The 25,560-nt window shown below is 38.9% G+C and overlaps 1 protein-coding gene across 1 annotated transcript in view; it reads right to left on the reverse strand.

The window, feature by feature from the left end:
* Positions 1-5,673: 5,673 nt before the first annotated feature.
* Positions 5,674-25,560, reverse strand: part of LOC131977833 (scavenger receptor cysteine-rich type 1 protein M130-like) — a 34,112-nt gene continuing 14,225 nt past the window's right edge. The window contains exons 13-22 of the mRNA XM_059341275.1: positions 20,327-20,622; positions 16,036-16,350; positions 15,661-15,942; positions 10,590-10,904; positions 10,225-10,512; positions 8,110-8,424; positions 7,723-8,016; positions 6,497-6,826; positions 6,062-6,144; positions 5,674-5,952 (exon numbers count right to left, since the gene is read on the reverse strand). Of these exons, the coding sequence (XP_059197258.1) occupies positions 5,833-5,952; positions 6,062-6,144; positions 6,497-6,826; positions 7,723-8,016; positions 8,110-8,424; positions 10,225-10,512; positions 10,590-10,904; positions 15,661-15,942; positions 16,036-16,350; positions 20,327-20,622 (2,638 nt within the window). The 3' untranslated portion in view covers positions 5,674-5,832. The remainder of the gene's footprint in view (positions 5,953-6,061; positions 6,145-6,496; positions 6,827-7,722; positions 8,017-8,109; positions 8,425-10,224; positions 10,513-10,589; positions 10,905-15,660; positions 15,943-16,035; positions 16,351-20,326; positions 20,623-25,560) is intronic.

A 25,560-nucleotide genomic window follows, 5' to 3' on the forward strand; every position in this document is an offset into this window, starting at 1 on the left:
CCGTTAGAGGTGTTCCGGGCACGTCCAACTGGTAGGAGGCCCCGGGGAAGACCCAGAACACGGTGGAGGGATTATATCTCTCTGCTGGCCTGGGAACGCCTTGGGGTCCCCCAGGAGGAGCTGGACGTTGTGGCTGGGGAGAGGGACGTCTGGAATGCCCTGCTTAGCCTGCTGCCCCCGCGACCCGGCCCCGGATAAGCGGAAGAATTGGATGGATGGACTTTTTTTTTTTTTTTACCAATAATGTAATAAAGTATAACATTAATGGGACATAGATCATTACATTATCATGTTAGCCTTCATTTCCCAAGTCCCGATAATGTAATAATTCCCCAATATTGTAAAAATTTTACAGCAGACCACCCATTACTTGGGTTCAAGTGGTGATACTGTGTAGGCAACTCTAGCTCAAGAGCTCTAGCGCCACCAACAGGTCAAAGTTGAATGTTTATTAACTTTTGACCCGTTCATCCGTTTTTCACAAACGAGGTATCCATGACACACGAATGCATTCAACAGCTTCTTGAAATCTAAATGGTGCTTGGTGTTATACTTTATTACATTATTGGTAAACAAGTGTATTACATTGTTGGGAAATGCACTTTATTACATTATTGGGACGTTATTACATTATCAGGTTTTATTACATTTTCAATGGACTCAAGTGCAGATTTTTATCACATTATCGGGGTTATTACATTATCGGGGATTTATTACATTATCAGGTTCTACAGGCCTGTTCACACCCCTCTTCCTATGGGACTGTAGGTTCTATGAGGATGATCTTTTTTGCCTCTTCCGACCACAGTACCATGGATTCATAGAGCCTACATCGACTAGAAACAGCCATGCCTGCCATCCTTTCCCCCTGCAGTCATGCAGAAGGTCTTGGTATTTGGCGGTCTTTCTTTCAAAGGCCTGTTCACACTCCTGGGACTGTAGGTTCTATGAGGATGATCTTTTTTGCCTCCTACGACCACAGTACCATATCCGGCCTCAGGTTGGTCTGGACAATCTGGGGGAACTTCAGCCTTCCTCCCAGGTCGACCTTCATTTCCCATGATTGGGCCTTTTCTGGATCTTGTTGTTGCTGTGGTTGGTGGCTTTTTCCCCTCCCTTACAAACTGGATTGATGTTGTTTTCCGAAGTGGTTAGCGTTTCTTTTTTCTTTCATGCTCTAGGGTGTTCACAAGTTTCAGGAGCACCTTGTTGTGGCGCCACCTGTACCTTTCTTGGGTGAGTGCTGTTTTACACCTGGACAGGATGTGTGCCATGGTGCCCCTCTCCCCACAAAGCTTGCACCATGGGTCCTTTCTCATGCCACACTTGTGCGAGTTTGTTGATAGTTGCTGAGGTATTTCAATCTGATCTGAAGTCGTTGACTGGCTGACCAACAGACAATCCACAGGTTAACATTGCCATCACCAGAACTATGCAGCTAACAAATCTACAATTTGAATGCATGTACAAAACAAGACAAGTCCGTTCTTCTGTGGTATTTCTGACCAAATAGCTGCTTAATGAGTATTTGCGAAATAATTTAACTCTACCTGATGTTCGCCCGGTGACCACATTACCAAATTAACCAGGACTGAAATGAATCATCAAACATTGTCACCCAAAAATGTTAACATTATGCGCCGTTATTAATGTGAGGTCTTTCCTCTACCCAGGAAAGACAAACTACCAGACAATGGGAGCAGCAAATGGAAATGTCATCAATCTGCTACAGATTAAATCACTATTATAGTTTAAGTATAGAGGTATAAGTGAGGAAAATAACATTTAACCTTCCCCAACATTAACAGATATCCTGATCCCCAGATGGTCTCATAAAGTCTTCAGTTAGTTTTCTCCCCTAATGCACACTTTTTGTCAGTGTACAGCAGCGATGAAAAAGTAAATAGAAAAAGAAAGAGAGGAGCAGATATAGGTGAGAACAGAGAAAGGAGGCGTGAGATAACAAGGCAAAGAGAACAGAGGAGTAAAAGTGCAAAGACAGAAATTTTAAAATGCAGTTGAGAAACAAAGTTTTGAACAAAGATATGAGCTTGAGATAAAAAACAATTCAGACACTCTTATTTTGGAGAGACTGTACTACTGTTCTACAGTTTTTCACAATACCTATCAGCTGTAAAGAGGAAAAGTCTGATTCATTGGTGGATATGGTGCGATCAGTTCTTAAGGAATGTTCATTTTACAGACACTTTTCGCTGTTAAACAGTTGTGTTCTGCTCTGTTGGTACACAAACCGAATCTTGACGAATTGATCTGTTGGTGTGCAGGAAGAACAGCAGAGGGGAGTGAACGCAGCCTTGAGGGGATCTGGGGAAAATGGTAAGGGAATTTGAGATTTCCCCACCATCATGCTGCCTCCTGTCAGAAAGAAAGACTGTGATGCACCTGCAGGCACACTCAGCTGGGTGAGCTTTTCCTGCAAAAAGCAAGGATAATGGCAGAGCTGAAGTCTCCAAACAGGATTCTGGTGAATTCTGGGGGAGTCCTGGTACTAGAGGATGAAGTGGGGGGTCATGTTTACTGTTCCTCGAACTACGTTCAGTGTTAATAATAATGTAATTGCCGTCCATAGCATTTAAGACTGGCAGAACAAATGTGTCGTACCAGTCGTGTTTAGATGCCAATGTAGCTCGCAAAGCCAGGAGCAACTTTTGTAGAGATGATGTAGTCTGCCATTGTTGTTATTATACTTGCTGAGAAAGTAAAGATGTATACAGACTTATACAGTGACGTAATGACATGGCTCTCTAGCACCAGGCCAGCAAAAGGGTCTGGGAGTGTTTTGACGGGTCTGTAATTAAGTCCTGTGGTCTTTGTCTCTGACAGTGTGTAAACAGTGCACCATGAAAGTCTGGAATATGACACACACACACACACACACACACACACACTGAGATGGTGTTTCCATGAATGACTTGGAAAAGATCTCTGATGAAGATTTAACATATTCATGTCAAGGTTATGGAAAATATCTCTCTTCTTGATTAGAAAACATTTTTTTTTTCTAAAAAAGGTCATCTTCTGTTTTGTTTTGTTTATGTTCTTACAAAATTTTGGCTATTTAGAGGAACTTAAAGTCGACGATTGGGTCACAGGTCACTTTTTTCCAACCAACAGAAAAATGCCTCGAAACATATTCTTCTGAATCACTGAAAATCATCTTTTTTTTTACAGATTCATAGTTTATTAAAGCGGTTTTATTTCATTTGAACAAAGTAGACAATAGTGATACATTAATTACAGTGATCTTCATCATTTTATATCTCTGTTTATTGAAGCTCCAATCAGATTACATTGATGCATTTCTCTGTGCAGTACAAGTAAGTGTGTTTTCATTTTCATTCTGTCATATAAAAAAGTTAGTCTTTAATTGGGCAATCTCAATTGTATGTATGTATGCACCAAGTAATGATGGTTTTTAGCTTTAAAACAAATTCAATGAGATTTAAGAATTCCTCATTATAAAATAGCAAAAACCCTGAAGGAAAAAATGTATCACAAATCTATATTACAGAAACAAGTCAAATCCTACATTTTTAAAGCAAAATCTTTAATATAAAAGTAAACAGATTCTTAATGCAAAACGAAAAATTCATATAAAATAAGCAAAGTCCTTAATACTGAAAAGTTAAATATTTTAGCAAAAATGTACTTAAAGCGACAATTTGCAGCCTTATCTCAATGTGTTAGAGTCAGGTATGAATGCCAAATTAAAGTTCAGATTCATATTTCTGTTTCACTTCTCTTCTTCTGTCAATTGGCACGTGTCCACACTTTTTTATCTCTCTTAGTCTCTGGCATTATTCTACTGTAGAAAAAATGCCTGCAGCTACTGCTGATCTCTGTGTTGCAGTTGTGCAGCTGCAAAACCTGTTGCTCATCCGGATCCAAGCTACATAATTTGACATGACAGCAACGTAGTTGAGATTACAGAAGAACTGTTACATGCACAGCTACTACAGCTTCGGTAACTGTCAACCAAGACCAGCAGCATGACTTCTGTCAGTGTCAATGAGCTGAACAATGTAACCACTTATCATTGCAGTATGCTTTCCTAAGCTGCAACAAGAGTGTGTGGAAGAATTTAACTGTAATTGAGTGGTCGGCTAGTCAGCTAACTAGCTCAGGTTGCCAAGTTGAAAACACTGAGAACTCATTACTTCAGATCGACCATCGTCAGTACATATTAGACATCCACATTGAAGGTTGAGAATGAAAAAAAAAAAAATCCTTAACTACAGAAATTACAACTAGAAAATCCCTTAATTAAAAAATTCTGTTAAAAAAAAAAAAAAAATCCTAAATAATATATATATATATATATATAAATAAAATAATGATTTTGCTTGATTCTTATGATAAAGAATTGTCATATATGACAATTCTTTATCATAAGAATCAAACAAGCAAAATCATAGTATTTTGTAATCTTTTGTATTTTTAATAATCAAATCAAGTAAATTCCCCATTACAAAATAAAATATACACTTCAAAACAATTCAAACACTTCTAAAATTAAGTACAATTATTAAGTCCAAATATAGGTAAAATCTGAAGAAATCAGCATAAATTGGTGTGAAAGCATTGTACATCATTGCAATATTTGTACCACAAACAAACGCCGAATGTCACCAAAGTTGAATTCCACATTGAGTGTTGTTCATACAGAATTGAGACCTACAGTAGTGTTCAATATAATAGCAGTCCAATGTGACTAACCAGATTAATCCAGGTCTTTAGTATATTTTTTATTGCTACATGGCAAAAAAAGTACCAGTTGGTGCAGTAGATTCTCAGAAAACCAACAAGACCAAGCATTTGTGATATGCACGCTCTTAAGGCTGTGCAATTGGACATTCACGTGCCCTTGAAATGGGTGTTTCAACAAGACAATGACCCCAAACACACTAGTATACCAGCAAAATCTTGGTTTCAAACCAACAACATTGATGTTATGGAGTGGCCAGCCAAATCCCCAGACCTAAATCCAATTGAGAACTTGTGGGGTGACATAAAAATGCTGTTTCTGAAGCAAAACCAATAAATGTAAATTAATTGTGGAATGTTGTTAGAGAATTTTGCAGTGGAAGAACAGCTGAAAGGTGCCACAAGTTGGTTTACTCCACACAGATGTAAAGCAGTTATAAAAAAAAAACCTGTGGTCATACAACTAGATATTAGTTTAGTGATCACAGGATTGCTAAATCCTAGAAACAAAAAAGTTTGTACAAAATAGTTTTGTGTTTGTAAAGTCAATGGCAGACACTGCAATTTTTTAACACACCCCTTCGAACTAATTGCCCAATTGCACAGCCTTAAGAGTGTGCATATCATGAATACTGGGTCTTGTTGGTTTTCTGAGAATCTACTGCACCTACTGGTACCTTGTTTACCATGTAGCAATAAAAATATACTAAAAACCTGGATTAATCTGGTTAGTTACACTGCTATTATATTGAACACTACTGTATATCTCAGTTTGTTTTATTTGTTAAATTTAATATAAATTATTCAGTGTGTGTTTGGTTGTGAATTGTGTCGGCTACTTTCATCTGTTTGTTGGGTGTTTTAGGTCTTCAGTAGGAACCCATGGTCTTGGGAACATGTTGTGGGTTTGCTCTTTTCATCCCAAGACTGACAAAAATAAGTGGATAATACAAAAAAAACTAATACAGATCAGGGTTTCCCATTAATTACCTAGACTCTGTCTGGACCCCCCAACCAGTTGTTTTTCCCAACTGGCTGGCTACTCCTCACCGTATAAGTGGATAAGATTGATTCACTTTACTTAAAAAGGTGAGCCATTTTGAGGAGCTACTCTGCTCCCTGAGCTCCTTCCTCTTCAGTTGGCCCTCCTTCAGCAACCCGAACACTCAGGTTATAATAATCAAGCTCTGTGTTCTCCTGCCTTCCAGGTTTCTGCCCCCTGCTGGTCTGGAGAGACATGACAGCACACAGATGTGACCTCCTGCTCTTTTCAGTTCAAGAACAACTTCATGCTTCTTCTCATTCATTGGTCTTAAAAGGAGAAGTGTGTCAGTACCTTGAAGTAGAAGTAAAGGGCGGTGTTGGCCAACAGCAGAGTCAGTGGCAGGACGGTCACTCTGATGATAAAAGGTCTTGGATCTGATCAAACACATGGACAATCATCACATCACACAATGAGATAGTGGGTGAGAACATTTTGTTATTCAGGATAACTCTGGTTCTCTGAGTGACGTATCTGAGCCCGCCACCCTTCTTGCTTCTGTCCGGTGAAGGAACATGAATGTGGCGCATTAGGGGTTTAGGGCTGCTATGACAGATGTGATGGCAGTAAGGTTTTTGTGATTGGTCACATCAGAAGGTACTTCTCACGCAGCTCTCAGAGAACCAGAGTTATCCTGGTCACCAAACATGCTCTGTCCTACAGTTCATTGTTGCTGTTTGTAATTTATACACTTTGTAGAAGTTTGGTTATTGTAATCAGTCAGCTTACCTAAGACAGAGACAGAGAGCTGACGGCTCTCAGAGGACATGTTATGAGAAACAAAATGGACGTGATAAACACAGCTGTAGCTTCCTTGGTGGACAGGCTTTGCAGCAGGAAACAGGAAGTGGGCGGAGTGATTGACAGCTGGCTGGGTGTAGTTGTGTGCTGAGTAGGAGGAGGTGAAGGAGAGCTGGAAGGAGCCTCCTGGGTACTGTGGCTGGATGGAACAGCTGACAGTGAAGTCAGAACCCATGGACACCCTAAGTCCCTGCTGCTGGGCCTCGGAGACCCCATCCATTGAGGAGGATGCAGAGATGTTGGGCTGAAGCAGCATGTCTGGAAAGACAGAAAGAAAAAGATGTGATGTCACAGGTCTGACTATCACAGGCAGACAGACAGACAGGTTCCTCAAGGTGTTTCCTGCCAGGTGAAGATCAGCAATCTATGGAGAATTCAAAGTTTCCAGAATCAAGTCCACCTTCTACACGTCAGGATATCATTGTTCTGGATAACTTTATAGTTCAGTCCAATGGAAACCACCGACAGTCACTGTGACAGAGTACACTCAAAAAAATGTTTTGTTGAATGAACATAATTTTATTTTGACAAGTGGTTGCACAAAATAATTTGATCTGAATCTAGATATTTTTATTATGTTCACTGGACTTATACATTTTAAGTGCATTTAAAAAAAATTATATTACGTAATTCTTTTGAGTTCATTTTACTCAAATTTTCTTAGTAAATCCAATTAAACCCACTTTAAATTAACTTCAATAAACTGTGTATGTTTTTTAAATATATTGTACTCTTTCAAATCAATTAAAATGTTGAAATTGTACCTTTTTGCATTAAGTTGATTCTAATTAAATATTTTTTAGCTATCATACATGACAGAGAACCACAAGATGACAGACCACGAACTTTAATATGATACAAACAATACAACACAAGAAAGCAGAAACACACTGTTCAGATTCTGTCAACCATAATCATAAGGATGAAATGAACAGTCTAAACAGACAACATTCTTTGAAATTTGGATGAAATCAAATAAGATTGTCATAATTCTGACAATATATGTTGAAATCATATGTATTTTATAAGTGGAGTTAATTAACACATAATTTCTATTAAAATATGCTTAAATAATATATGTAACATTTACTAAGGGTCAAAATCACTTTTTTCAGTGTAAGGAACGTACTGATACGTGATACTAATGGGTTTACCTGAGCAGGTGAGGTTCCAGGTGACGGAACCAAAATCTGGTGTTACACACTCCCTCAGAAAAGATCCAAAATCAGTGCAGTCTTCGCTGATTTTCCAAATTGATCTGAACGAGGAATCTTTCTTCTGTCCTACAGAAACCACAGAGCCACAGCCCATCGCTCTGCAGACATCAGCTGCTATCTTCAGGGTCGAGTCATGGTTCATGTTGTCTTCACCCACTGGTCTCCACTCTCCCTGTTCCACCTCCAGTGTTCCTGCACAGCGACTGTCTCCTCCCACCAACCTGACAGGCTCTGGAAAGGAACAAGAAAGTCATCAGTAGAAGAATAAACTGAGTTTCATCAGACATCAAATGAAGCAAATCAAAGATGCAGCTCCTCTCCTACCTGAGCAGGTCAGTTCAACAGCTCTGCCAGGTGAGCAGGTGTTTCTATCTGAGCCTGAGCTTCTACAGTCCAGGAGAGAGGACTCATCTCCTCCACACTGGAACTCTTTGGTCCACTTTGGAGCCTCCACGTCTCCAAAGAGCACCCCCTGGAGGGCTAAAGGAGCCCCACAGCCAAGCTCCCTGCAGACCACCTCTGCATCCTGCTGGTCAAAGTAATCTTCACACACTGAGGACCAGCTCTGGTTGGACTGGTCAGACTTCACCTCCAGTCTGCCTGAGCACAGACTGGTCCCATTCACCAGCCTGGCAGAGTCTGGAGAGATGAGAGAAGATAAAGAGAGAGTAATAAAAGACACCAGAAACTAAATAAAAAGATCCCATCAAACAGCAATTCAGTAATGATGTGCCAATGAAGCCTCATGAAGCATTTTCTTTATTTTCTGAGCCCACTGGATGGCGCTCTATGTTCAACAAACGACTGAAAGCGCAAATAATTACTATTGCTTGAGCCTTTTACTTTAAACCAAGAGCACCATCTAGTGGGCTCAGAAAATAAAGAAAATGCTTCATGAGGCTTCATTGGCACATCACTACAATTCAGTTATTCAAATTAGAATCTGCCCATTTCAAAAACAAGTTCATCATAAACAACATAACTCATCTTTATAAAACAAGACTGCAGCAAGGTCCAAATGACTAGTTTTCTTTCCTAGCTATTTAAAAAAAAAAATTGTAACAACGAAAAAATCTCTTTTGAAAATGATCTCTGAAGCTAAAACAGATAGCATTTGCTCCAGTATTTTCTAATACAGAGAGACAACATTCCTGATTTTCATGTGCTTTTCCGTTTAGGTGTTTATTTTGAAAATAGTTACGACCGTCAAATATTTTTTCTAAATAATAGTCTTTCTTTTTAGTGCAAACAAAAAAAAACGCAATATTGCTTCTGTTCCGTAAAAATTTCCAAATGTTGAAATATCCCTCTTGTGCCTGCGCATAAAATTCAGGAAATACTTTGTTGTTGAAGTGATGGTGTAAGGGGAAATGACAGCGCTGCCCAGGTAATTAAATCATCGTTAGCCTCATAGCGTAATTGCCTAAGTCATTTTTTGGAAAAATTGTGATATTTGCCTAACTTTACTCTCCTACTACTGCTGCATCTTTCTGCCTTATTGCATATGTTCTCAGCCTATCAGAACACTTGTTAGAGTCCAAAATCACTTTCTGCCTTAGTCATCTCTTTGACATTGTGTGGCTTTTGCCACTACATACAAACATGGCCAACCGCATGACAAAGAGGTAATAAGTCTTCTCTTTGATTCATCTGGTAAGGTAGTTCATGTTTCTTCAACTTTCTAGACAATAAATGTACTTTCAGTCAATCAAAGGGATTAGGAGAAGTGTGTTTTTATTTTTAATCACATTTCTGCGACAAGGCATGATTAAGTGATGTAAACGCTAGCAAAACACTTTTTATTGCAAGTGTAAAGAGATTTGTTTTGACTAGAAATAAGACATTTTGACAAGATATAAGATCAGTATTCTTGGTTAGATTTTGAGTTTTTGCAGTGAACCTGTTCATATTTTCGGAATAGCGTTCAGTGAGCAGAAGTACTCTGTGTTCGTTCCAAAAAAAGACCAGTGTGATGTATGTATTGTTTTTTTCTTGTTTTCCGAAACGCTCAAATATGACTTAGGCAAATATGCTATGAGGCTAACGATATGCTAAAATCTGTCATCCTCCTTGATTGCATTGAAATGCACCTCTGATGCTTTAGTTGTGGTTCTGTGTGAATCTGCATGGAGAGGCTTTTTAATGCTGCAGGGAGAAGGAGTTGTTATTTCCTACACAGTTGTCTCCTCCTCTGTGTCAATAGAAAGTGGCGGCTTCGTAAATGCGTCATCATATTGGAAGTCTTATCATGAGCATAAGTCACACATGTTGAACAGTGTTTTCTCTGTATATATCTTGTTGCATTCAGCACCAGATTTATTAGGCAGCTGCTAAACAGACAGTCTGCTGCTATTCTAACTAATGAATGTTTGTATGTATGTGTGTCGACCTCGGTACATTACTGTCAGTGACCATGTTATAGATCATCCTGGATCTCACCTGAGCAGGTGAGATTCAAGATTAAAGGAGCTGAATGTGGTGATACACACTCTCTCAGAGCAGCTTCAGATGGAAAACATTCAGAATCGAACCACCACACAGATCTGAATGAAGACTCCTCTCTCTGTCCTATAGAAAGTGCAGAGCCACAGTCTAACTCTTTGCAGACAGCAGCCGCTATCGTCAGGGTCCAGTCAGGGTCAGTGTTACCCACTGGTCTCCACTCTCCCTGTTTCACCTCCAGTATTCCTGCACAGTGACTGCCTCCTCCCACCAACCTGACAGGCTCTGAACAGAAACAAGAGAGTCATCAGTTAAAGAATAAAGTGAGTTTCATCAAATCAAAGCTGCAGCTCCTCTTCTACCTGAGCAGGTGAGTGTAACAGATCTGCCAGGTGAGCAGGTGTTTCTATCTGAGCCTGAGCTTCTACAGTCCAGGAGAGAGGACTCATCTCCTCCACACTGGAACTCTTTGGTCCACTTTGGAGCCTCCACGTCTCCATAGAGCGCCCCCTGGAGGACTGAAGGAGCCCCACAGCCAAGCTCCTTGCAGACCACCTCTGCATCCTGCTGGTCAAAGTCATCTTCACACACTGAGGACCAGCTCTGGTTAGACTGGTCTGACTTCACCTCCAGTCTGCCTGAGCACAGACTGGTCCCATCCACCAGCCTGACAGAGTCTGGAGAGATGAGAGAAGACAGAGAACGTGACAGATAAAAGACAAATACACAGATAAAACAAAACACATCTTTCTCACAGACTGCAGCAATATAACATCAGCTAATAATATGCAGCTGCATATCAGACAGTCTGATGCTATTCTTGTTGGGGCATGTGTCTGTCAACAGCTGACAATAGTGTGGAGAGATAGGACACACACACCTGCTGGTTTTCTATCCAACATAATCCAACAAAAATCTCAGGAATCCTACCTAAGACCTACAATATCTGCTACTGTTTTGAAGTAAGAAGAGTCGAATCAAATATCTACAGTAAAACTGGTAGCCATGTTTTGTATTTTATGATGTGTTTCTGTGACTGGGACTCTACTGCACAATCTTCAGGCCTAGTAGGCCCTGATCACCAAACAATGCCACCTAAAGCTTCCAATCAAAACACTGAGGAATATGTTACCATGGCTCAAATGTGTGAATTACTGGATCAGCAAAAGGACTTTTACAGAACTTTGCTTGAACAACAAGAAAAAAGCTTCAAATCTTGTGTACAGATCATAGTTCATTCTTCTAATAAGAGGATAGATGATCTGTCAAAGCAAGTTTTTGATTTCAAGGTGAGTCTGGAAATGACCCAAAAGGAATTTGATGATTTTAAAATCTCTTGTGACACTTTGTCCAAGAACTGTAATGAAACCAGAACAGATTTGGACACAATTTGTAAAAGTTTGATTTCAGTCTCAGACAAGACTGAATATCTTGAGGGACAGACAAGACGGCATAATATTGTTGTGGATGGCATCAAAGAGTCTGTGAAAGAAAAGGTGTCTGAATCTGAAGAAAAAGTGAGAAAAATATTTGGTGAAAAATTAAGACTGGATCACTTGAAAATAGAGCTGGACTTGGCTCATAGAACTGGGAAGCTGGGAACACCATCAGAAAAGCCCAGACCCATTGTGGTCAGATTCCTGCGGCTGAAGGACAAACTTGCTGTTCTGGATAAAGCTAAAAACCTGAAGGGCTCAGGCATCTTCATCAATGAGGATTTTCCTGAAACCGTCCGACAGAGAAGGAAAGATGTACTCCCTGCAATGAAGGCAGCTCGAGAGAGAGAGGTGACATTGCATATTTGAGATTTGACAAACTTATTGTCCATCCACCTACTCAAAACCCTCCATAACAAAGGCGGGCAAACACCTAGTGGTGCCCATCATGTCTCATTTATACAGTACTGATTTTATTTTATTTTATACATATTCACAGTACATTACATTTACACTGTATGGACGACTGCAACACATCTGATCCTGATGACCATATTTTTAAGCCTTTCGATTCCTCTGCAATTGACTCTTACAATTTTGATGTTGACCCAGATCTAAAAATTTTTTCGTCATTAGATGCCATTAACCTATGCAGATTTTATGGTGAAACTCAGTTTAATGACTTATTTCTTTCTATGCCTTCTAATATATTTTCCACTCTTCACTTGAATATAAGAAGTCTTCCTTGCAACTATGACAGATTTATTCGTTATTTATCCTTACTCAAACATAATTTCTCTGTTATTGCTTTATCTGAAACATGGCTTACAGAAGATTCTAGAGAAATATTTAAATTACCAAATTACAATTCAGTTCACTACCGAAGAGAGAATAGGTCTGGAGGTGGGGTATCTCTGTTTTTTCTTGGTGACTATGAATTTAAAGTTAGGGATGATCTTTCCCTGAAGTCACCTAGGGCTGAGGTGGAATCTGTTTTTGTAGAGCTCTCTGGTGTCTTTGGTGGAAAAAATGTTTTAGTTGGTGTTGTTTATCACCCACCTGACTCTATTGTCAAAGATTTTAATGCAATTCTGTCCAGTTCTCTTGATTTGATAAACAAGGAGGAAAAACTTTGTTATATTTTTGGAGATTTTAATATAAACCTCTTTAAAAATAATTATGATACATTAACCACAGATTTTCTCAATATTCTTTATTCTAGTCACTTTTCCCTCTTATCCATAAATCTACAAGAGTAAAGGAAAATTCAGCAACTTTGATTGACAACATCCTAACAAACAACTTAAGTGAAGGAATGAAATCTGGGGCTTTGTATTTAGATTTGTCAGATAATTTTCCTATATTCCAATACTCTTTAATCAAGTCTAATAAAACTAAACAAAATAAGAAAAAGTTGCACAAAAGAAATATGAGCAAGTCACATATTTCTAAATTTAAAGATATGCTTGCCAGTCTTTCATGGAATGATGTATATAAAGAAAAAAATGCTTATTTTGCATATCAATATTTTATGAAAGTTATTAGCTTTAGTTTCAATGAATGTTTTCCAGTAGGCAGCTCTACTACGAATTGCAGCAAGGACTTTAGTAAGCCCTGGTTTACAGTTGATTTGCTGAAACTGCTGGAGAAAAAGAATAAACTGTACAGAAAATATGTCTCAAATCCTACACCCCTTACTCATGGTGTTTATAAATCTTACAGAAATAAATATACTCACTCCATTAGATCTGCAAAAAAGAAATATTTTTGTGAAAAATTTAAGAGGTGTTCAAATTATACAAAAAACCACATGGAAAGTTATAAATCAGTTGCTGCATAGAGAAAAAAAGACCTATCCAGAGTTACCTTCAATCTTTTTAGATGACAATACTTTTAATGATTAATTTGATATAGCTCAAAAATGTAATGATTTTTTTGTTAACATTGGATATGAATTAGCTAGTAAAGTTCCTGCTAGCAGTGGTAATCCACTGGATTTCATTACAGGAAACTATCTTTCTATTTCTTCCTTTAAGCCTCCTGATGTTCAAGAAGTAAGTGACATTATTGATGAACTAAAAACATCATCAGCTGGCCATGATGACATTTCTGAATCCCTTGTTAAACAGGTCAAGCCGTCAGTTTTGCAGCCACTGGCTTACATTTTTTTCTCTGTCAATGTCAACAGGCGTTGTACCAGAGGATTTAAAAGTTGCCAAAGTTATTCCTCTCTTTAAAGCGGACAATCCATGTTGTTTCAATAATTATAGACCCATTTCTATTTTACCATGTTTTTCAAAAATATTAGAAAATATCATATACAGAAGGATCCTTTCTCATATAGATTCTAATTCAATTCTTTACAAACATCAGTATGGATTCCGGAAAAATCATTCCACTTATATGGCTTTGCTTCATTTGATTGACAAAGTTACCTCTGCATTAGAAAATAATGAATTTATCTGTAGTATATTCATTGACTTTTCAAAAGCTTTTGATACAGTCAACCATCATATTTTATTGAAAAAACTTCTTAGATATGGTTTTCATGATGTTACATTTGAATGGTTAAAAAACTATGTCTCAAACAGAAGACAGTTTGTTTGTATTAATGGATGCTACTCCAACAAAGCTACACTACGTTGTGGGGTCCCACGGGGATTGTCAAGTGAGTTGAGATCTCTACTGGCCACACACACAGCTAGATGGTATGAGACTGGAAATCAGGGACTTTCCAGCAGGGTAACAACAGTGGGGGCCTCTTGACCATCTGACCTCTTGGTAGGAAGCTGGTCCAGAAGTCCCTTCACAAGGGCAATCTCTGGGATCAAACAGGATCCATTGTTGGACCATTATTATTTCTTATTTATATTAATGATTTATCAAATGTCTCAAATCTTCTTTATCCAATAATGTTTGCAGATGGTTTGCAGATGATACAACTCTAGTTCATTCTCACTCAAATTTTAGTTCTCTGATTAAAAATGTTAATGTTTGTTTAACTTCATATACTACATGGTTCAAATTAAATAAATTATCTCTGAATATAAAAAAATCTAACTATATAATATTTTGTGGCAAAAAATCATACTCTAGAGGTTCTTGTAAAGTCATAATTCAGTCTGTTGAGATGCCACAAGTGTCAACAGCAAGATTCCTGGGAATCCTTGTTGATGAGAGCTTGAGTTGGAAAGCACAAATACACTGGGTTAGCAAAAAAAAAAGCAAATCTATTGGTATAATTAAGAGGATTAGTAATTTGGTAACTACAAACTGTCTTCATACACTTTATTATAGTTTCATTTATCCATATCTTTCATATTGTAATATAGTTTTGGCAAGCACCTTTCCTACTACACTCCATAGAATTTTGGTTCTTCAGAAACGTTTTGTTAGGATGGAACCTGTGTCACGTGCCTCATCTGTACCCCTCTTTCAGAAACTCCAGATACTTACTGTTCATGACATCAATATTTCTCAAATATGTGTTTTTATTTTTAAGGTATATTCAGATCATGAAAACTTTCCAAAGCACTTTAAGACTTATTTTAAATTTAATTCTCAGATTCACTCTTATTCAACGTGTCAATCTTTAGATCTTCATCTTCCAAGATTTCTGACATGCCGAGGTCAATTTATTATTCAATTTAGGGGGACCAAATTATGGAATACCTTTTCCCATCTGGCAAAGGACTCCATTTCCCTAACATCATTTTTGTTTTTAATTGTTTTTGTTATTGTCATTATAACTTGTTGATGTTATACATGTGTTTTTTCTATTATCAGTTTATTACTTTCTAATAACTATGAAATTTTAGGTGGAGGCTTTAAATAACCCCATCTTGGTTTTCTGCCTCTCCCTGCACTTTACATTATATGTTACATTATATCTTTGTCATTTTATGTAATTCTAACTGCAAATAAAATAAACCTAAACCTAAACCTAAACCTAAACCTGGTACATTACTATCATAGATGATGTCATAGATTTGCTTACCAGAGCAGGTGACACCCAAACTGGACGAAGAGGAAGATGATGTTACACACTCCCTCAGAGCAGATCCAGACTCAACACAGGTAGACCTGATTTTCCAAGTTGATCTGTCTGAGGAGTCCTCTCTCCTTCCTACAGATACCACAGAGCCACAGCCCATCTCTTTGCAGACAATATCTGTTATCATCAAGTCAAGGTCATTGTAAAACGCTGGTTTCCACTCTCCCTGTTTCACCTCCAGTGTTCCTGAACAGCGACTCTGTCCTCCCACCAACCTGACAGGCTCTGAACAGAAACAAGAGAGTTATCAGTAAAAGAATAAAGTGAGTTTCATCTGAACACAAATGAAGCAAATCAAAGCTGCAGCTCCTCTTTTACCTGAGCAGGTGAGTTCAACAGCTCTGCCAGGTGAGCAGATGTTTCTATTTGAGCCTGAGCTTCTACAGTCCAGGAGAGAGGACTCATCTCCTTCACACTGGAACTCTTTGGTCCACTTTGAAGCCTCCTCTTCTCCATAGAGCGCCCCCTGGAGGACTGAAGGAGCCCCGCAGCCAAGCTCCCTGCAGACCACCTCGGCATCCTGCTGGTCAAAGTCATCTTCACACACTGAGGACCAGCTCTGGTTAGACTGGTCAGACTTCACCTCCAGTCTGCCTGAGCACAGACTGGTCCCATTCACCAGCCTGACAGAGTCTGGAGAGATGAGAGAAGAGAAAGAGATAAAAGACACCAGACACTAAATAAAAAGATCACATCAAACAGCCATTCAGTGATTCAAACTGGACTTCACACAATTCAAACACAAGTTCATCATAAACAACATAACTCATCTTTATAACACCAGACGACAGCAATTTTACATCATGTTTGCATTTAATATTTTCAAACAACAAAACAATTGTTTTCTAACGTTTCTAAATCTTGTGCATTCAGATCCTGATTTACTGAGGCAGCTGATCATCAGACTCCATCATGATCGCTGGAGACAGACAGTCTGCTGCCATTCTATCTGGTTCATGTGTCAACTTTGCTTCACTGAGGTCATATATATGTGACGGCCTGCAAGATAAGGCAAGATGGCGCCAGCTTGTGCGGCCTGCCGTCTGCCAGCTCTGCCAGCTCTGCTATTGATATTTGTTGCTGTATTATTATGCTGTTTTTTGCCAGGATTCATCTGCCTTGCTGGTATATGAACGGCAAGCTCTTTTTGACATTAGAACCTCTCAGACACAACTAAACTTTAATTTGGGTGACCAAAGATCAGGTCTCCCTCCTCCCTTGGCAGCTTACCTGCTGCGCGTACCGGCTGTCAGTTCATGGAAGAAACGTTCCAGAAGACGCGGAAAAAGGGCCGGTGTCCTAGTGAAACTGAAGATCCTCAGAAGACTCTCCTGTCGGACCGATCCTCGCCATCCTGCCGGAGGGTTTTGGCCGCGATGTCTTCGCTGGATCCAGCCTGCTGCACCTTCCGACCAAGCCGCTGGTTGTCTCCAGGTACCCCCGTCCAGGTGTCACCGGGTCCGCAACGGCGGTGTGGATTGTAGGAACCTGCGGCCTCTGCGCCGCATTTCCACCCAAGCCCACGAGGAGATTACTCTCAAACTGGCTCTCTTGAATGCTAGATCGCTAGCAAACAAGACGTTCATCTTGAATAACTTCTTCACTTCACGTGAATTGGATTTTATGTTCCTGACAGAGACGTGGATTCAAGTCGGTGAGTCTATCCAGTTCTCCGAGTTGCTCCCCCCTGACTGTCTCTCTTTTAACTCCCCTCGAACCAGTGGCCGAGGTGGAGGAGTAGCATCTGTTTTTAAATCCAGTTTTCAATGTCAAATGTCACAGCCGATTACTTTCTCCAGCTTTGAGCTGCAGTCGTTTATATTGTGAACTTTTCTTCACCTGTCCTGTGCGCCGTGATCTCGCCCGACTCAGTTCAATAAGGATTTCATAAAGGACTTCACAGACTTTGTGGTTGGAGTGGCAGTGAACTATGATCGGTTTTTAATTGTTGGAGATTTTAATATCCATGTCTGCTGTGAATCTCGACCCATGGTGAAAGACTTTTTCAATATTATTGACTCTTTTAGCCTAACTCAGTCAGTGTGTGATGCAACACATGAGAAGGGCCACACTCTGGACCTTATATTATCATTTGGGCTGCAGTTAAATGTCAGTGAGATTTGTGACACGCAAATTTCTGATCACTTCGCTGTCTTATTTAATGTGACACTGCCTCGCTCGCAAGTCAAGCGGTGCGCCACGGACCGCCGTGTGCGCACAATTAACCCGTCAACTGCTTCTGACTTTTCTGCGGCATTCAATCATGCAGTGCTACATACTGAAATTCACAATGGGTCTGTAACTCCTGATGAGTTTTTAGACACTTTTAATAGCATTTGTACTGACATTTTAGACCTGGTGGCCCCTTTTAGATGCAAGCGCTCCAAGCCAGCAGCTGAGCCATGGCTTAATGACAGCACTCGCACTTTAAGACGTGCATGTAGACGCGCAGAGAGGAAGTGGAAGAAAGATCGTCTTCACGTTTCTTTGGACATTTTAAAAAACAGTCTACACCAATATCAAAAAGCTGTTAAAACTGCCAAGAGTCAGTTTTTATCAAACCTCATATCAGTCAATAGTCATAAACCTCAGTTTCTTTTTAATACTTTGAATACTCTTTTAAACCCCTGTGACCGCAATGGTGTTGTTTCTTCATTTGAACTGTGTCAAACATTTTTAAGGTTTTTTATCAACAAGATCTTGGATATTAAGTCCTTCCTATTGCCATCTGCAGTAGATCCTGCTGTCTCTCCCACTAGTCCTGCAGTTTTTGACACATTTCAGCAAGTGTCTGTCTCAGAGCTAACTGATGTTGTCCACCGTCTCAGGCCTTCTTATTGTCCTCTTGACAGCATCCCTCCCCGTCTCTTGGAGGATGTTTTTAATGTTATTGGGCCCTGTGTGTCGGATCTCATTAATTTATCTCTGATGTCTGGATGTGTCCCAGCTGCCTTTAAACATGCTGTGGTCCAGCCCCTCCTCAAAAAACATAATCTAGATCCCTCAGTTTTATCAAATTTTAGGCCCATCTCCAAACTCCCATTTCTCTCTAAGGTTTTGGAGAAGGTGGTCAATGAACAGCTGCAGTCTTTTATATATTTTAATGACATCTCTGAGAAGTTCCAGTCTGGTTTTAAGTCACGCCATAGCACAGAAACGGCGCTTTTAAGGATTTTAAATGACCTTCTTTTAACAGTAGACTCTGGTTACCCTGCTGTCCTGGTCCTTCTGGATCTGACAGCTGCCTTCGACACAGTTGATCACAACATTCTCTTGTCTCGCCTAAACACCTGTGTCGGCATTAAAGGCACCGCTCTGAACTGGTTCGAGTCATACCTGTCAGATAGGAGCTTCTCTGTGCAGCTAGGCCAGTTTTCCTCAGATTCTGTCTCAGGGTTCCATTTTGGGCCCCCTCCTCTTTTCTATTTATATGTTGCCATTAGGGTCTATATTTAAAAAGTATAATGTCTCCTTCCATTGCTACGCGGATGATGTACAAATATATCTACCGCTAAAAATGAATAACCCATCCTCTGTGCAGGTCTTATTAGACTGCCTAAAAGACACCCAGTCATGGATGGCAGCAAACTTTCTGTCAATAAATAAAAACAAAACTGAGATCATTTTATTTGGTCAACAAAATATTTTAGATGGCTATGACAGCGCCATTGGTAGCCTTAAATCTCTGTGTCAACCCTCTGCAAGGAACCTTGGGGTTATTCTGGATTCTGACTTCAAGTTTACCAAACAGATAAGCTCCACTGCTAAAACCAGCTTCTTCCAACTACGGCTACTGTCAAAAGTTAAGACTTATCTCCCCACAACTGATTTTGAGCGAGTCATCCACACATTCATCACATCACGCCTAGACTATTGTAATTCTTTGTTTGTTGGTCTTGACCAGTCAGCAGTGCGCTGCTTACAGGTTGTTCAAAATGCATTTGCAAAACAGCAATTTCCTGCTGACTGGAAAGAAACGGCGTGACCACATTACCCCCATCCTTGCATCTTTGCACTGGCTACCTGTGAATTTTAGGATCCAGTTTAAGGTTTTATTAATTGTTTTTAAGTGCTTAAATGGTCTGGCACCATCTTATTTATCAGAGCTTTTAAAACCCCACAGTACTTCCAGAGCACTTAGGTCGTCTAACCAGCTGCTCCTGGTCGTACCGCGGTCCAGACTCTGTACTCGTGGGGACAGAGCCTTCTCTGTGGCGGCCCCAAAGCTGTGGAACAGCCTACCTCTCCAGGTCAGAGCTGCACAGTCTGTCGAGCACTTTAAAACATTATTAAAAACCTATTTATTCTCCTTGGCGTTCAGTCCCAGCTAGGCAAGAATCCTTGGCTTTCTTTTTTTACTTTTTTACCCTTTTATTTGTCTTTTTATCTCTAACACTGTTTTGGATTGAGTTTTTATTACTATTTTATTTTATTGTTTTTAGTATTTTATTGTTTTCATTGTTTTTATTTATACCTATTTGTGTATGATTTATTCTATTTTAATAACTGTACAGCACTTTGGTCAACTGAGGTTGTTTTTAAATGTGCTCTATAAATAAACTTTGACTTGACTTGACTTGACTTGACTTGACTTGACGAATGAGCTTACCTGAGCAGGTGAGATTCAAGATGGAGGAGGAAAACTCTGACAGAGTGTATACACACTCTGTCAGAGCAGATCCAGACTCAACACATCGAGAGTCGATCATCCACACAGATCTGAATGAGGTCTCTCTTCCTCCTAACAAAACAGGGGAGCCACAGTCTAGCTCTTTGCAGAAAAAAGCTGCTGTCTTTAGGGTCAAGCCAGAATCTTGCACTGGTCTCCATTCTCCCTGTTTCACCTCCAGTGTTCCTGCACAGCGACCGTCTCCTCCCACCAACCTGACAGACTCTGGACAGAAACAAGACAGTCATCAATAAAACAACCAAGATTAATTATGAAAAGTTTAAACTAAAACTTGACTGCTGATTCTTCTGTAATGACTTCTCTTTTCTATCTCCATTTACCTGTTGGCCTGTCATTTCCTTTAGCCTGGAGTCCTGGAGAAATACACAAATATTAATAGAAATCCACAAATATGGTTTAAAGTATTTGCAAATTTCATCCAAAACACTTTAATGTTATCATATTGATATAAACCAGCATTTACAAACTACTTTTCATGTGTAACCTTCACCTAAATTGTTTATAGAATTTTAAGAATTCCCTACCACAGCTCGATGCACAAATGGATTTTTTAAAAACTGAATGTCATGCAGGCAATCAGATGACTCCTTCCAGTCCAGCCAGTCAATAAGCATAGATTTGATGGTATGATTTATTTAATCACATTGCATTACATATGTGCATTTTGCAGGTCTAAAAAATATACTTTTAATGTATATGTATATTTCTATTTTCAAATAAAAGAGCTGTACAGAATGTGCAAAAAGTCATAAAATGTAAAGAATATGTGCAGTGTATGGAGAAGATATTTCAAAAGTCAGTGGGGGTCTCCCTCCAGAACTCTGGATTTGAAAGTAAGGCTCTGATGTTCTGAAATGTAGCAGTAGTGATGTGCCAATGAAGCCTAATGACGCATTTTCTTTATTTTCTGAGCCCACTACATAGAGCTCTATGTTCAAGAAAGGACTGAAAGCACAATCAATTACTATAGCTTGAGCCTTTTTTCTTTAAACTAAGAGCGTCATCTAGTGGGCTCAGAAATTATAGAATGAGGCTTCAATGGCACATCACTAGTTCTCGGTAAACTATAACAAAAACAACTGAGAGATTTGTGTGTCACCATTGTTCCATCACTGTAGAGTAATGTGTGTTAACGTTCATTACTCTACAGCAGGCTTATTCAATTGCGGCCCAGAACCAACCCCGAGTGGCCCAGCCTGTGGTCCAGCCAGAGATGCACAGAGCAACTAATTTTGCACGATTTCCTAAATTCCAACAGTTTTTCAGACCATGAATGCAACATTCGGGGTGCGGGAGTACGGCAGCGTATTGCTGCCAAACTTTAAAAAAAAGGCTAAGTATCATGTAAATGTTAAAAGTTTATTGTTATTAGAATATAATTATCACGCTTCACATGATAGTTTCACGTTATTTCATGTTAACCAAACAAAATGTATTGAGAGGCAAGAACAGACTATGGCTCGTTTACACGACTCAATTAAATTCTACTTTTAGTTCGGTTGGAGACATGGTGAGATTCTACAGTTATTGATCACTGTGGATGATATATTTTTTGTAAGTATGCGTACTCTGAGAAGGATTTTGAAATGCAACGCTCCTATGTGCTGTCAACTGTGGCTCGAATATGCAGGGGCCGTCTCCAAAGTGCATGTTACCATGGAAAGGTGTAGGGTAAAAGAAAAATCCATCCACACAATAATCCATTCCAGCTGGTAATATTAGTCTTCTTTTCCATTTCAAAACTAAGATTGTGGTTTCATACAATAGTATTGAAGGTAAGATATGTGATGTGGCACTTCAAGTCACCAGCATTTGTTGTGATGCACATGACTAGTCATTTTATGACAACACAATAATATGAGATTTAGAGACGAGGAAGTTTTGTATCGCTATTGTTTCTTTTAGATTACATGCATTTTGATGCAACTGCATACAAAGTTAAAATGTAGAGACAATGTAAGCCAAAAGCAGTTTCTTTTGTCATGCACATGTTTTTAATTTTTAGGATAAAAAAATCCCCAAAATAAATAAATGGAGATTTTACCAAAATAAGTGTTATAATATAACCAAAAGGAGGTCATGTTCTGTGTGAGGGAATTCATTATTACATATTTTATGTCTACAAAATTCACATAAATAACATAAAAGCATGTTTTCCCAAAACAATTGTTGTAGTATAACCAAGAGGAGCTCATTAATGTGTCAGTGGATTTTAGTGCTACTCAAAGCTTCAATAATGTAGTTATTCAATATTTTATATCTGAATATTCACATAAATTACGTAAAAGCACATTTTCTAAAAACAACAGTTGTCATATTACCAGCTAGGATGGATTATTGTGTGGATGGATTTTTGTTTACCCTACACCTTTCCATGGTAACATGCACTTTGTAGACGGTCCCTGCACATTCGAGCCACAGCCAACAGCGCATAGGAGCGTTGCATTTCAAAATCCTTCTCAGAGTACGCATACTTATAAAAATATATCATGCACTGTGCTCAATAACTGTAGAATCTCACCATGTCACAAACCAAGCTTAAAGTAGATTTAATTGAGTCATGTTAACGAGCAATAGCCTATTCTTGCCTGTCGTTCCGTTCTTTGTCATGAAATAACATGAAAATATCACGTTTTATTTACTGTAACTCATTTTTAGTAAACATTTTAAATCAATTCTGTGTTACACCTTTATTCTTACTGCAGTCCAACCCATTACCCAGAGAGTTAAAGGTTCAATACAAACACATTTAAATAATTAACATCATGTTTCCTACCGGAGCTCCACAGCAACAGCAGCAGCACCAACAGTTGATCCATGTCCAGACAGAACGTCTCTCTGCCCGTCCGTCTGCTCTCTGCTCTGATCATCAAGTGCTGTCCTCAGTGTAAAGAGGAGAAGCTTTCCTGTAATATGTGTTAATATCTATACTTATCTGAACTACATTTCTGTGAAACTTATCAACTCTATTTTTTCTGAGAAGCTGCTAACAGATTCAGATATAGATTGTAGGGCTGTGGTTAGTGGTAACAGGATGTGTTAAACGTCTGAATTTATGCTATTTCAGGTCTGTCTGCATGACAACAGGAAAACTATTTTCAAAACATTTGTTTTCTGAATGGTGATTGAGGGAAATCTACCGTGATGACTTTTCTGTTTTGGAAGTGTTTCATGGTGTAGAAATGCTATTTAACAACGTTGATAGTTAAATAACACTTGCAAATACAGATCTGCCAGATCAGCATTTGGATGAATTTTGACACGTGACAACATGAAAGCACAGTGTAGGATTTGTAAAGTGAAGCTCTCCTCTTGAGCAGAGTCCACAAATAACTTACACAGGCATTTGAGAACTGTACATCCAACAGATCAAAAGGCAGGCTGGCATGACTGCTACTGCCACTACTTCACCTGTTGCTCCTGCTCCTTCTCCTGATTACACACACACGGTTTCTGTGTGTTTCATTAAAAAATATGTAAAATGTCCTTTTTTAATTTTCATGCTTAGGTTTACATTTTCTATCCGCTTTGTGTAGCAGAGTGGTTCTTCAAGCAAATTAGAGAGTTACAAGTGTTTTTACAACTGTAAATGCAATTGGCCACAGCAATTTATTGACATTTAAGTGATATATGTGTTCAAATACAAATCACAAGTCAAAACAGCGCTAAATTTGGCTGAATTAAAAAAAAGTATAAGTGGTAAAATGAAGAGACATTTGGGATCTGAATGAGCCAGCTCCACTTGCTGAGCTGAGCCAAATGATCTGGCTCACCAAAAAGAGCCAAAATTCCCATCACTGGAAAATGTTTTCCTCTTTACAGACATGCCCACTTAATCTCATGCATTTTTTGTCATGCAGTAAAATGTGTTGTCTTAGACTATTTAATATGCAGAAATATTTGAATTCAATTGGCCGTCAGTTGCATAAATTGAATGTGACCGGAGCCTCCTTCTACTCTCCTTGATCTGGAGATAAGGAGAGTAGAAAGAAGAGAAGACACTGACCTGTGATGTTGGAGGTTTGAAGCAGACGGGGCCAGAAATAAAAGGACGGTTTCTGCCCGGGTGCTTGTGGGGTGCACCTGGCCTGACAGGTCAGTCATTTTTTCCAACCGACGTCAGAATAAACCACGCCAACTTCCATATTATTTAAATTCTACAGTGTGCTGTGATAGCTCCAGTCAGGAGCACAAGTGAACTGAGGCCCTTAATGAAGTCAATCAAGCCGACACTCACATTTCTGTGGTCAAAACCCACATACTGAGTCCACGGACTCAAGTATTTCTAAAACCAAGGATTTCTCAAAGCTCTGTTTACAGTGATGTAAAAGACATACGTCTAATATATTGTAACATCAGTGCCATTATGTACTCTGTGATCCATCAGAAATAAGGAAATAGTTTGGGTGTACGTGATCAAAACAGTGCTGGTTCTTACCTTACTAACGGGACCTTTTATGTGTTGTCACATATTTACTCTTCCGCTGTATTGAGTAATAGAGGCGGCATCGTCTTTAAGCCCTGGAGTGTTACGCAACAGTTTTATTCATAGCCCAGGGCTTTATGATAGTGTGTTAACACAGTTTATGCAAAATAAATAGGAGATAAGATAAGATCAAAAACAGAAATACATGCAAGCAAGCATATAAAATAACAGAAATACATAAGAGGTGATTAATAGCAGGTCACTATGAACAGTGTACAACAGGCCAATATGTATAATCAAGTAATGGTACTTTTATTATAATTGTCAACGGAACATATTAACATTAATACAGTATAATATGTTATATTATGATATCTTGAAATATGTGTATACAGGTGCATCTCAATAAATTAGAATATCATAGAAAAGTTTATTTATGTCAGTAATTCACTTTAAAAAGTGGATATAACACATTATGTAGATCCATTACACAAAGAATGAAACATTTCATTTATTAATTTAATTAATTTCTTCTAATTATAATGATTATGGCTTACATTTAATGAAGACCTAAAATTTGGTGTCTCAAAAAAATTAAAATTTTACAAAAGACCAATTTTAAAAAGTATGTTTAGTCTGGAAATGTTGGCTTCTTAAAAGTATGTCCATCTATATGACTCAATACTTGGTTGGGGCTATTTGACTTGAGCTACTGGAAATGGTCTTT

Source organism: Centropristis striata, chromosome 9, assembly GCF_030273125.1.
Source record: "Centropristis striata isolate RG_2023a ecotype Rhode Island chromosome 9, C.striata_1.0, whole genome shotgun sequence".
NCBI classification, from domain to species: domain Eukaryota; kingdom Metazoa; phylum Chordata; class Actinopteri; order Perciformes; family Serranidae; genus Centropristis; species Centropristis striata.